The following is a 13,630-nucleotide window of genomic DNA, read 5'->3' on the forward strand; positions in this document are numbered from 1 at the left end:
AAAATGTTGCGAGTAAAAAAATTTTGTTATTTTTATTGAAGTCATCGTACTCTGAGATTTTAAATTAATGTTTTGCTGAATATTGATAACACAGTGAACCGGTGGTTCATATTAATATTATATTCATGTTTCCGTGAGTATAAATATTCGTACAAAATTTATAAAGCAAAATTCTCTATTTTACATTGTATGTACATATTATATAATAATAAAGCATAATGTATTTCTTCCTGGCCTGAATTTGTTACCAGTTTTCTGATAGCACTACTAAAACTTGCATGGCTCCGATGACATCATTTTTTACGAACATATCCAAATTTAAGTTGCTCTAAGAAAATGCAAAATCCCATGTAAACTTTAATTGCAGCTTCAAATGTTCTCGCAATGGAGGTTTTCTTGTATATGTATGCTCTTCGATTTTGGCGAAATATTACAGCGAAATTTACAAACGGCACTATCTGCTAATGCTCAGGTTTGGAGGAGATATTTGCATGGGCAGATAGTGCCGTTTGCAAATTTCATGCTAATTAAATTTGTGATTGACACTAATTTGGTCATAATCAGGGAGTATACACTGTAAGATATATACTCACCGTCATAATAAGCATCCTTCTTCACGACCCTTTGTGCCAAGGATGGATCGTCATATTCTTCGTCAGACAATGGACCTCCCAAAAAAAGAGGAAGCTGATCAACTTCCAGTTTCAGCATATTTTGAAGTGATGTCAAGTTAGTGCCGTGAAAATGAATCTGTAACACAAAATGAAGAGTAAATAAATATGCAGTAAAAGTATGAAAGAACTGCAAAAAAGTTATCCATACCCTCCGACGCATTTTTTCTTTCATGAAAAAAGCTGCCACTGAGAACAATGCACCAAATATTTGCGGATTATTAATTATATGAAACTCTGTGAATTTTGCTGGGTATGAATCCTAAAATTAAAGTTGGTTTCTCTAAATTAGTGAGAAAATCAATTATTTATAAATACCATTTCATTTTTCTAATACCTGCAAAATTTTGATTAAAATTTGAAGTCGAGCTGGACGTACTTGCGCTGCATGCCAAACACTCAATGTTCGAAAGTCCATGATCACAACAAAGCCAAAAAGCTGAGTATCTGACGAAACGGTCATTTCATCCATCATTAAAAATAAGGTAAGGAGGACATCATCAAGTGTGACGTTTTTATCGCTCCATTTTTCTATTATATTTTTAATTAAATTATTTAAAGTAAATTGAGTTTTGTAAAATTCTAGTATCAGAATTTTACCCATTCGCATAAAAATAATTTGTCGCCCTAAACTGTCCCTCGTTTTCAGTGTGGAACAATATTTGCTGTTGATTACATGGAGTAAGGAAGAAGGTTTCAATTTCATGATAAAATCAGAAGCTCCGTCCATTCTTAATCGACAATATTTCTGATACTGAAACGTAATTATTGAAAAAATTTCTACATCGTATGTCGTCGCTGTTCGTGCAAAAGTCATCGCTTTCAAAACCAGTTGGAAACATAAGTTATGAGATGTGGGAAAAACATGGCACCAGGTTAAAGTTATGCAGTCTCAAATCTCCTTAAAATGGATCCAACAACTTATTCTTCCAATTAGGTTTGAAGGCAATAGCTTTTTTACACGAACAGCGACGATATGTCATTAAACTCAAGAGTAAAATACACTGATGAATATTAATATTTTAAATCTCATACCAGACGCGCAGCACGCTCCAAATCATATTTTTTTGCCCGGATGCATCTCAGGTAAAATTCATCGAATGATGGCGGATGCAGTACTAATTCTTTATCTGTTTAAAAAGTATGTATGAATTTGCAATCTCCAAAACGAAAAAAAAAAACAATTATGTTCCAGTAAAATTTACCATTCGCCAAAATCCTTTTCATTTGCCTAATTCTTTCGGGAATTAATTCTTCCACTTCCCCCATCGAATCTTTAGCCTCTTGTCGCAGTACTTCTATCGACGCCGTATGATTTTTGCAGGGGGATGCATGCTCGGAAATTGGCAATGGTGCCATTTTACCCCTGAAAATAAATACCCACTAAATTTAGTTTTTGCATGTACTTTCCTTAGTTAACTTTGCACTTACGCGTTACAACTGGACTCCAATGGAAGCCAAGTATTGGACGTATTTTTGATACCTGACCTGAACCTTAGGCTGACAGAGTCGTAATAAATTCGTAGGCTAAGAACATGATCCAAGTTCGCACGCAACGTTCATTCGTGTGTGTAAATACATATTTTCTGGACTAGCTTTTTCCCAAGATGCAGTCAAATATTATACTCAATTTCAACGCTATCAAGGATTCCGTCAAGGAAATTTAGTCAAGTTTTCTACGAGCTACAACATGCAAATCAAAATGTAGTAACAATTATCACAAACAAGTTAGAATTTTAGTCGTGCTCCACCGATTACGAAATTAATTATTCAAGTGTTTTCAAAAATAAGAAATCAACCGAATTATAAAACTAACTGAAATAATTTCTTGTAGCCATGCGTTTGAAAATATGACGTCAACAGGTTAAGCTGCCAGCGTCTCACTGATCCTTAAAGTCTATTAAAAGTATTAAACTATTTCGTTACATGTTTTATTCGTGCTAACAACTTGAAATTGTCGAAGGACTTGTTGCATCTTTAAAATTTAAGGTTTCAATTTCATTGCGACTTACTTTCCAAATTAGCACTCGAAATATTTAACATATGCAATTCACAAGATTTACATATCTCGTGGAATGAAGCATACAACAGACTTGAATGTCATTGGGTGACGGGTGTCGAAAGGCTTTTAAAATGTTACCACAAATTCAGGTGCTTGTGCTAAAATCGGATTTCGTAAATCCTTAAAGCTCAGTCTCCTTGTACTTGTACGCATACGAAATTATGGAGGTTATGCTGGTTTTAACATAGTGTGACGTTTTATAGTGAAGTATTCATTGTGGATTTTGTACCTGTTAATAAATAGGGTTTAAAAACATTTTCATACCGTTAACCTAAAAGTTCGTCCAATACTTTTACATATTCGGGTAAAACATTTTAATTACAAGAAAAAAGTTTTGCATCGCATTTTGTACCTGAAATAGACTTACGTACACATATCAGATCAGAACTATGACTCAGAATGATGGTTAAACCTTATATAAATAATACAAGTTAAAATAAAGTTCAATCTTTAAGCCAACAATAATCTGGAGTTTGTAACGAAATGTTATAAAAATATTGATGAGAAAAATGTGACAGATAAACCATTTGAGCACGAGATATTATTGCAAACAGACAGCTCTTGTTTGTTTTCTGGTTCTGAGAAAAGGAAATGTGAACTGATTGTCAGCTCTGCCTGTTTAATCACCTCTGCAATTTGTACTAAGGTAAATTTTACCTATAAGGAAAAGCCTAGTTTTTAGTGAGTATTGCAGTAAATAGTTACAATTACACTGTAGACCTGTGACTAGCATACACAGACACATAATAAATATGTGTAACGAACAAAGAATATGAGCACTTATTGACCCTGACATTGACTTTTTTTGTAAACCAAGAATCCTATTTTCCTATCTTCCTATTTTCCATCAAGTTCTCTCTCAAGGATGTTCACTTCATTGGCTGACGAACTTTTTCATATCGCATCAGTAAATAAATTGTTCCTACTAAAAATCTGACACGCCAAGCGTTAATTTTCCAGAAATTTTGAAGCTAATTTATTATCTTCATCAGCATAGTATAAAACAATCCATAAAGAATGATGCATGTAAGGCTTTTAACTATGGTCAGGTGAACCATAAAATTTGCACTTTGCTAAGGATGCATTTCATTCGATCAGTAGCCAACTTTTGCTACGTAACTTCATATGCAATTTTTGATGACAAAGCAACATTTGCAGTGCAACAGATTGGATTGCAATTTTTGTTCATTGGCGTTGGCCAAAATACTGGTGGATATGAAATTATACGCACATAAGTACATGTAAGTATATTTATTGGTGTATATGTAAAGTGACGACTTATATATGTATATCTATAGCACGATGGGATTCCCCAACCGACAATAATGAAAACTTGACGACCTTTTAGTCTTCCGATAACATCACAAGCGCAAATTTGGTCCAGTAGACGGTCACGTATCTATGTATCTGACTAGCTATGAATAGATAGTTGTTGATGTCGTCATTCAAGCGTGTGAATGGGTAAGCATTTAGCGTTATTGATTTAACTTGTGCACCTCTAACACATAAAAATCAACGAGTTATGTAGTTCATGGCGTGCCACTTCATTTCATAAGATTTTCCACAAATAAAATACAACGATGCAATAAACGCTCCAGCCAGAATCATGTGTATGTGCAATTTACCAGCAGCAATTATGCACCTTGCAGCAATGTCCGCTTTAATTTATTCCCTTTTACTTACTTCCAGTGGAAATTCCAGCGAAACTTGGTTTCTTTGTGCACAAATTCATATATCATAAATACCTCATTACAAAAGGCGGAAGCATGTCCTTATACACAACAAGATTACCACAAAAGTTGTCCAGTGAGTTACTAGTTCCTTGTGTTTTTGTGCCTCATTTTTTACACTGGCTGATGTATGTACGACTACAAACGTGTTATATCATCAAGATTTGCTCACACATGGGATTAATTATGCTACAAGTATGACGACCTCTCTTCTGAAAAGTGATTCTCTTAATCCTGACCTTTACATAATAAGCCATGTTGAGAAACAAGGTGCAATTTGCTAAGTGTATCCGTCGACTAGGCATGGTTGGCCGGATCCATCCCACGCCACGTAATAAGTCCTTAGACAATGCTGCACACCAAATTAATTCATGCACCAGAATCTAAGTTTTTACGCCAAAAGGCTTGCCGCATTTATTATTGTGATTATAAATTGAGAAATAATTGGCAGACCAAAATGACCATGTTTATCCAAGGCTTAGTAAATCATATCACGTTACGTTACATCATATTCGAGACATGGGCTAACAATAGTTTTTTCATAGAAATTAATTGTATTCAACCATTTAAGCCAGGTAAAAATTAGCAGAAACTAAAGTAGATTGGAAGTTAGTGTGCTTACATAAAAATGCGAATGGTGGGTACTTGTAGATATGAATTTAAATAATTTCAACGACAGTCGCAAGTGGTTGAGCTGACTGAAGGTGATAATGACCAACCGTTTGAACAATGGTAATCCAAAGATTTAAGAACCATATACTAAATTTGGACTTGACTTTGGCTTGTCTCAAAATTTCGTAAGATTTGGAGTAGATAAAGAAACAAGAGTGCAGGACATTGAGCAAACAGTCGCTCTGATAAATAATGAAAATTGTTATGTATGCATTGCACCATCCGTAATGCATTTGACAAGTTCAGTGACAAATTTCTCAGGTGGAAAAAGTCTTACGTATTTTTTAACTAGTGTAAATTAGAACAAAGAAACGATAAAATTTTCTCAAAGTCGGTTCTTCTCATACAAAGTCAAGTTCACACCTGGTTTTCCATTGTTTTTTTGGTTTATGTACTAACTCCGACATTCATAATCCTTTGTATTGCTTACTTTCTTGTCGATGACATGTGTTTATTTTCTTAACTTTGACTGGTGATAAAACTCCCGACTTGGCAGATACCAACTTCTTCTGGATGAGTGAATATTTTTTCACCGTTAACATTTATTTGCTATGTACATATGAATGTAGGTACTAAAACAAAAGTTGGTTGAGACGCAGTTATGTCATTTTACAGCATGTGACAAATTGTCCGATAACAAATTCGAATAAAAAATGTGAACGATTCGTACTAATTCTGCTTTCATGATGGGATTTAACATTTCATTTTGGGTTAAATGAACTACCAGTAAGTTGCGTGCACGATTAGAGAAGAAGATAATTTTTAATATCCGCACAGTTCTACTCCATGTCTTGAAGAGATAAATTAATTAATTAATATTGCATGCTCTCATTATCCTGCTTCATTTCCCTTTGTTTCCTATAATCTACTGCGTCCTGATTATAATTCGTGCATCATGGTAAATTGCAAAAAAAATCCGCCATGTCAAGAAATGCTTCCATTTATTACTTTTTGTATTGGCAGAGCTATGCAGACAATAGCGTATTATTATAATTCACAACTTCCATCCCCTCGGGTCTTCTTGACTCTCCTAAAACTTTTGAAAGGCAAGTTCAGCAAAAAATCGGATCTAACCAACCAAGTATACATTTCCTTCCACCCTCTTCTTGTTCATATATTCATTCCGTTAGTTTTTTCATATAAATGAATGCTGAACATCTGCCTGGCCAGACCGTCTTGTGTTTTGTTCTGTTACTTCCTTTCCTATACCACCAAGCAGAATATTGTTACGAATTTATCAGCATTACTACAAAACAATACATATACCAATCCTGCATGAATATTACGGTTCACTTGCTTGCAATAAAATATTCTAACAAGGGAAGACAAGTTGTGTATAAGCTCATCAACTTGAATAAAGGAAGGAATTAGGCGGTGCTGTTTTTCTGCATGCACATCCATCCACACGTTTCACATTGAATTGTCTCGAAGAACACTATCAAAATTTGTGGATTGGCTGGTAATTGGTGTAATTCCCCAAGAAGCAGGAGGCAATGGGCATAATATCATCTTCCAAGCTATGTAGGTGGTTGGACTTGAAGTTTTGACTTTGAAAAATTATTTCTTTAATAGTCTTATTGGTGGTGAGGATAAGGATAGGAAGGAAATTGTCTTATTGTGTGGTATATACATACATTCACTCGTATTGCAACCCATAATTATGCGTATGTGTGGCGAATGTTGTTAACTTTGTTGTGTCCAAGGCGTACGTTTGTATGTATATGTAACTCGAGACATGGCATCAACCAGTCATTTGGTCATTGTCATTGGTCTTGTGCAGTTATTTATGTTGGTGGTAAAAATAATTTAGTTTTGCGGTTTTAAGTTCGTTATACTATTCAAGAAACGTGCTGAACTAGTACATAAAATAAGTGCTCGAAGGAAGGATAATTAGTAGACGGAGGAAAATAGTGAATTTGCAGAGTCCATATATATAAAGACTGGATTAAGAAGGAGCAAGAAGGATAGCGGTCGGTTGCCTAAATCTGTCAATTTCAAACGGTAAGAGTTCGAAAAATAATCTTGGATAATTTCACATCTCTTTGTAATTACTCACATTTCATGAAAACTGGACCGGAATAGGTTACGTACAACTTGATAAGATGCGAAATTGGGTAACGATCATGAGGTAGCTCATGACGAGCCACTCCGGCAACGTGGCCCCTAATTTATCCAGTGATTTATTTACTGATAAAAATTCAATTGTCCATCCGACAGACTATTGTGCATACACTTGCAGACAAGATTTTACCCATTTTTTCACGTGTTGGAAATGAAGTTCATTACCAATGCTTTAATTTTAATGGTAGCATCATATTAATTGTCCCGTAATGTGTAATATTGCTGGAATCTACATTAAAAATTACTTCAGCCCACCCATTAAACTGCATAACATAATATCATGCAGATTCCAATATTGAAAGCATGTGCATTATAAATACGATAGAGTGTAATCTATGTATTTCCTCATTTTCTGCGGAGGGCAATAAATTTAATTCCGTAAAAAATATTTTCTATCACTTCCAGTTTAAAATTGCGGTAAAAAATTATTTTGCATTCTTGTTATTTCGCAAGTGATATGTACGTTAATTGGTACAAGGCCGCTGGAGAAAAATAATTGGACAAGCCCTGACCTGGACCATGGCAAATTTTCGTAATATGGTCAAGTGGAGTATGTAGCAGGTTACATGTATGGCAAATGTAACCTGCCAATATATGGCAAATGTATTGGCTGCATACATATTTATTTATATACATAGTTTTATCGTTTTATGAATCATACGCATACCTGCCTTGATTATTTGTGTAATGGCGAATAAAATTACGGTGTGTTAAATTCCAATAAATCACATCTTCAAGTTCTTCTCCCTTTTGATATGCATTTGCATGTGCAGAGTGGAACCTTCCCTTCATGTGACAGCAACAATGTCAAATCACAGTATCCACTTGTTAGCAGACCCCTCACATTCACAAATATTTTATACCGTTCTTCTCATTATGCAATGAAGCGGTAGGTTAAGGGACCGTTGCTTCTTATAAAACTTGATGCACACAGTTATGCAATTCTATTTTGAGCATATTTCCTCAAATATTTATCAATCAGCTGCATACATATGTAATTTCCTAACAGTTTCCTGTACGCGTGTAGTGAAAGCTGATTCAGGCTAAGCATTCAGACAACAATGCATACAAATTCAATCCAGGAAAACAGGTTGATCACAATTTATTCAATTCGTCATTGTTTCATAACGAAACGTGCTGTTGTTTTGGAAAAAAATTATAGAATGTCAAGATGCGATGTGATCAGTGACGTAGTATTGAAGCAGCAGCAGTTCAACTGGTCTGCTTGGTTTCGATTTGTTTATTGTTTTTTCTGTGAGGAAGTAAGGAGTGACGTGCGCAAATTTAATCTCTTATGATTTAGAATTATATATTTCCATAAAAATGAGTAGAGTTGAACTGTATGCCAAATCAGACATATGAATTTTACAAGAATCTTGACCGCGTTTATTCATGATGAGGACTTATTGTTAGTCGTTGACAAATCCCTTCTTATTAGGATGGGAAGATCGGCTTATACGCTTTAGTGCAAACGTCAGTTGTACGTATGTACAGAACATTAGTATAAATATAAAAACAAATTAAATTTCATGGATTAGAGAGCTATTAAGGAAGCATCATATGCATAAATCAGTGCATAACAGTAACGCAAGGGCGTCATCACTGTAAGTTGTCACCTGTTTTGTTGTAAAATCCTGACGTATTGCATGGATTAAAAAATGTCTGCAAAAAAACGCGAAAATACTTGTGACGCAAGCATGCAATTTCGAATTCTGTCCAACCTTATAATTCCATTGATTTAATGTCATAAAAACAGTAATATGTACACAAATGGAGTTGTTTACTGTTTAGTTTACTGGCATGATTAGAAAATAAAGTATGGCGTGGGCAATTTAATCTATCTGCAATTATGCGTAGCACTCATTATCGTATCATATAATTAATTACGTTGTTATCTTAATGAGGGTAACATTCCGTCACTCATGCAATTCCAGATGTATCCGGTGGTGTACTGTTTTTTTAGGTAAATAGTTGAAAAATTAGAATTCATTTCTATAAATTTCGATCCAAAGTCATTTTAATAAAGTATTTTATTTTCTAAGGTGTAAAATACACACTTTACAATTGTCCAATCTCTGGGGGACAATTTTAAAGTCTGATTATAATGATTGTCGTCATCATGCAATCTTAACCCAACTCAACATTTATCATATATTTCAAGTGGAAATGTGTACCAAAATATGTCTGATTCTGAGTATTATACATGATGAATGGATGTCCACAACTGGGGTCAATTCTCAAGTTTTTTATGTGAGTGTTTTTATGTTACACGATTTTTTGTATGTGACATTCATAGTTTCACAGCAATGCAGAATTGATCTCATCAATTATAATGAACGGGCGTCCATTCACGAGTGGTTACCAAGTCCAATAAATTGATTGACTGCTACGCTACGCTAACTCATTTTTGATCTGTACGTCTGAAACGGAAGTACATATACTTAAAAGTGATTCTTACAATTGTCTCAAACTGCCTCGTTAATACCGTCTCAACTTTTTTGAGTTAGTTGACTTTATGCATATCTGTGAATTTGTGATTTTGTCAAATACAGAAGTTTTCCAGTGATTTGCAATAATTTTGCAAATTTTGCAGCATTTAATACTGCAAGGCAAAGGCAAGGTAATTGTAACAATTATTTAAACTGTATTAAATAAAGTAACGAAACACAATTGACAAAAGGATTTTGTCAATAACGTTCCAATATTATTTAGTTTGACCATAAAAATAACGACTCATCGACAAAAAAAAATCTTGATAAGCCAAGACAAAGTTATCATACGGAGCTAAGCATATGTAGAGTCTAACTCATTTAATATATGAAACTCGTCTCATTCGTTATCTACTTCCAAATTCCAGTCGTTCATTGATCGCATAACTTACGCATCGTTACGAAACCTTGTCCCAGTTTTGTCCTTCCTGGGACAGAAATGAGGACAAGACTTATTTTGTGAACTTGGACTTTGCGAATCAACATACTGACACAAATTATCTATGTATGAAAAGCACATGGAGTCCATTTGACTTTACATCGCAGTCACTTTGTTCTTCGGATTAAATGGATAAATAATTCAATTATTTATTAACAGTGTGTCAACGAACGAGTTGAACGTCAGATAACCTGATTTTGTTAATAAAGTAACGATACATGAATTAGACTAGAGACCAGTCACTTACATACGAAAAGTGTATGCATCAACTTGACACTAATCAAGTCAGTTGCTTTCAATACATATTTGATTTTGAATTCGGTTTTTATTTTCTTCCCAGATTTTGGAAGGAACTTTGTTCAAAATGACGCTGGGACCCGAACCACCCGCAGTCACGCCAAGTCTTCAGCGGTTGAGGAGTAAAGCCAAGCACGAAATTGGCGAAATAGATGATCTCATTCCAGAACAAATTGCCGCAATCAGAACAGTTTTGTCAGGTACAGCCACGAATTATACATTTTTTTTATTTTTCGAAAAATAAAATAACGAAATGTCATATTTTGTATTTTACAGAAGAGTCTTTAGTTAACGTACCACCAAAACAGTTCGACCCTTTCCTGCTACGTTGTCTAAGAGCGAGAAAATTTGATATTCACCGTGCTGCAAAAACGGTACATATTTATTTCCCATGGTCAAAATCATTTACATGTTTGGCAGACAAATCATTAAAAATTTGGAATTCTTCAGTACAAAAAATTCTGCTATATGAATTACAACTTGAGCGAGATTACGGACTACCTCCTCCCATCGACGTATAACGGTCTAATACATTCCAAATTCATTTCAATCCTAAAATCCGTCGATGCCTCTGGTAGACAGATCGTTTTTATCCAAGTTCGTAAGTGACGCAACCTGGCAAAATCTCAATCAATTCATAATTTTCTTGTGGTTGGTTACCAATCTTATTATTATTTTCAGACAAATGGCATCATGCCAAACACACCCTGGACGAAGCGCTGGGGACATTGTTCATGTATATCGACCAAGCCTTGGACTCTGTCGACACACAGTAAGTCAATCTGTAAAAATGTCTGCATGCCAAATTGCCAAAATTGAGACAAAAATTTGTAATCATTATTAAATTTCTGCAGATTGAACGGTATCGTTGTTCTCGTTGATTTTAAGGGATTTGGTTTCGGCCATGCAAGACAAGTAACCCCTGCGAAAGTGCAAGCTGTTGTCAACATGGTTCAGGTTTGTGGTGCTTATCAATTATTCACGATTTATGTGCGTTTAGTATTTTGATTTGTGAATTATTTACTGACAATTTTTAATTGCATGTTTTTAGGACTCGTACCCTGCAAGATTTAAAGAATTTCACTTTTACAACCATCCCACCCTATTCAATATGGTTTTCGCCCTGGCGAAGGTAAAGCATATACATTTTGGTAGGGATGGTCAAATACCTTATCAAAATACAGTATTTTGAGCTACGTTTTTCCAAGGTTTTGGATTTCCAGGACTGTTACACCCACTAAAAGGCCAGAATCTACGTGGAAATGCAATAGTCACACGAAAATATAGGTTTTGTGAAGAAATTGACTTTATACCGCGGTCAAAATCCTTTTTTCAGGATTTGTAAAAAATAAAGTGCTTTGACTGTGATTAAAACTTAATTTCTTCACAAAACTTGTATTTTCGTGTGACTATTGACTTCCCCATGCAAACTCTCGTCTTGCTGGGGGCGTAACAGCCCTGGAAATCCAATCCCTGGGGAGAACGAAGCTTTAAATATTTTATTTTGACATAGTATTTTGACCACCCTGCATTTTTTATATTAAAAATCAGTTTTACCATGTTAAAAATTAATTTAAATTTTAAATTTTAGCCGTTTCTCAAGGAGAAGATTAGAAAGCGGGTAAGAGGGTCAATTTACAAAAACACCCGATGAAATTAATTTTGTACCAATTATTACTAATAACTGGCTTCTTTCCCACAGATTTTCTTCCACGGACATGACCTCGCCTCAGTTCACAGGAGCATAAATCCAGCCCTGCTACCAGCCTGCATGGGTGGTGCCCTTCCAGATAATGCCTTCATCGACGAGGAAGCCCTTGCCTTGCTGTTAAAAAAGGACGACTATTTTAACGACATGAAGGAAAATTTCCTCCCGATCTTGCAGGAACCTGAATATCCAGACTACATCAAGTAGGCGGTAGCTGATGCAGTGGAATGCATTAAGTTGTATGAAAAAAATAATGCAATTGTTTAAAATTTAGTTCCAAGCTAGCCAGCAAGTTTTATTGATTGAGTATTGTTCATTTTGTTACCCGTGGTTTATAGTCAAATAGTCATAATATTGTGACCTAAATCCTACACTAGTAGGTATACGTTGGTTAATTTTAATTTAAAAAACTGGGACCAGTTACAAAGAAATATTAGTTTACAGTTAATCCTTGCTTTAAAACTTGTGAAGCCAATGTAAATATGTGATACTACTTTTATTTGGCTTAAATAATAAGAACAATTATCAGTCTAAGAGTTTAAAAAGTGAAAATGTGGATAAGATCAAGGGAGAAATATGCATTTGTTTAAGAGAGATTAAAAATATCTCTTAATTTGTAAAATGCAGGAAATTTTAATTGAATTATTCAAAAATTCAAAGTTGTTGAACCAAAAATTAAAAAATGTACACATTCCCGAGAAATGGAATTAATTTGTAAACCAAAATACGGAAGTGTCGATGTTTAACAAACAATAAATTTTTACAGACAAGTATGTATATACTCTTGTATTTTATTCATTCTTACTAAAACTTGCTAGGAGTATATATGTAAGTTGTGCTTCATCATATCTTATCGAAATGGAGGGTCAGGTTAAAGAACGGAGACAGCAACAAGTTCGATTTCATGACCCCATCGTGGTCTCCACTATTCCACCTTCCAACCCTAATTCTCGGTCGGAAAGCCCTTCTTCCGAGCAGGATATTTCGACAATTCATTCCCTTCAACCCCAAAGAAATGATGGTAAGGATATATTACGCTCTTAAAAATAATGTTGTTATGAAAAGTAAATGTATTCTCGTTTTATATTAAAATCCTAAACAATACTAGATCCAGAATAACGTCAACTTGGTAAAGAGTAAAGTTTACTCTGAATTTAGTATTGTCTAAAAATTGAGACAGCGTTAAGTTTTCAAAAGAATAAGGTTAATTTTAACAGTGTACTACTTGCTGCAGTTATCCTAATTTTTTATTACAAGCTAAAAATAAATATTTGGTATTTCAGAAGGTGACACGATTCTTGGTAGTGACGATGATGGGGAAAGTGACTCATCCAAGAACTCTGACCCTGACCCCACAAGAACCAAGGATGTCGGACTAATACCCGAGTGCTGCTTTCCGTATGAAGATGACGAATGCTTTTTTCACTGGTGCTGTGGGATT

The 13,630-nt window shown here is 34.8% G+C and overlaps 2 protein-coding genes across 4 annotated transcripts; one reads left to right on the plus strand and one right to left on the minus strand.

Moving 5' to 3' along the window:
- Positions 1-10: 10 nt before the first annotated feature.
- On the minus strand, positions 11-3,283 carry LOC110858599 (retinaldehyde-binding protein 1). Its single transcript, XM_022107416.2, has 8 exons — positions 2,103-3,283; positions 1,877-2,037; positions 1,707-1,801; positions 1,272-1,425; positions 1,009-1,202; positions 823-933; positions 594-750; positions 11-328 (listed from the first exon to the last, which is right to left on the minus strand). The coding sequence occupies exons 2-8, from the start codon at positions 2,028-2,030 to the stop codon at positions 294-296; spliced, it is 900 nt and encodes a 299-aa protein (XP_021963108.1). The 5' UTR covers positions 2,031-2,037; positions 2,103-3,283; the 3' UTR covers positions 11-293.
- Positions 3,284-6,315: 3,032 nt separating this feature from the next.
- LOC110858469 (retinaldehyde-binding protein 1) lies at positions 6,316-12,964 on the plus strand. 3 transcript variants are annotated; one of them, XM_022107258.2, is made up of 9 exons: positions 6,316-7,136; positions 10,525-10,681; positions 10,758-10,855; positions 10,932-11,082; positions 11,163-11,253; positions 11,336-11,438; positions 11,533-11,613; positions 12,073-12,102; positions 12,184-12,964. In XM_022107258.2, the coding sequence occupies exons 2-9, from the start codon at positions 10,549-10,551 to the stop codon at positions 12,394-12,396; spliced, it is 900 nt and encodes a 299-aa protein (XP_021962950.1). In that variant the 5' UTR covers positions 6,316-7,136; positions 10,525-10,548; the 3' UTR covers positions 12,397-12,964. The 3 variants fall into 3 exon arrangements, with proteins under 3 accessions (XP_021962950.1, XP_021962951.1, XP_021962953.1); XM_022107259.2 differs by lacking the exon at positions 6,316-7,136 and adding an exon at positions 9,674-9,876; XM_022107261.2 differs by lacking the exon at positions 6,316-7,136 and adding an exon at positions 10,162-10,442.
- Positions 12,965-13,630: the final 666 nt, after the last annotated feature.

Source organism: Folsomia candida, unplaced genomic scaffold, assembly GCF_002217175.1.
Source record: "Folsomia candida strain VU population unplaced genomic scaffold, ASM221717v1 Fcan01_Sc021, whole genome shotgun sequence".
In the NCBI taxonomy this organism is placed as follows: domain Eukaryota; kingdom Metazoa; phylum Arthropoda; class Collembola; order Entomobryomorpha; family Isotomidae; genus Folsomia; species Folsomia candida.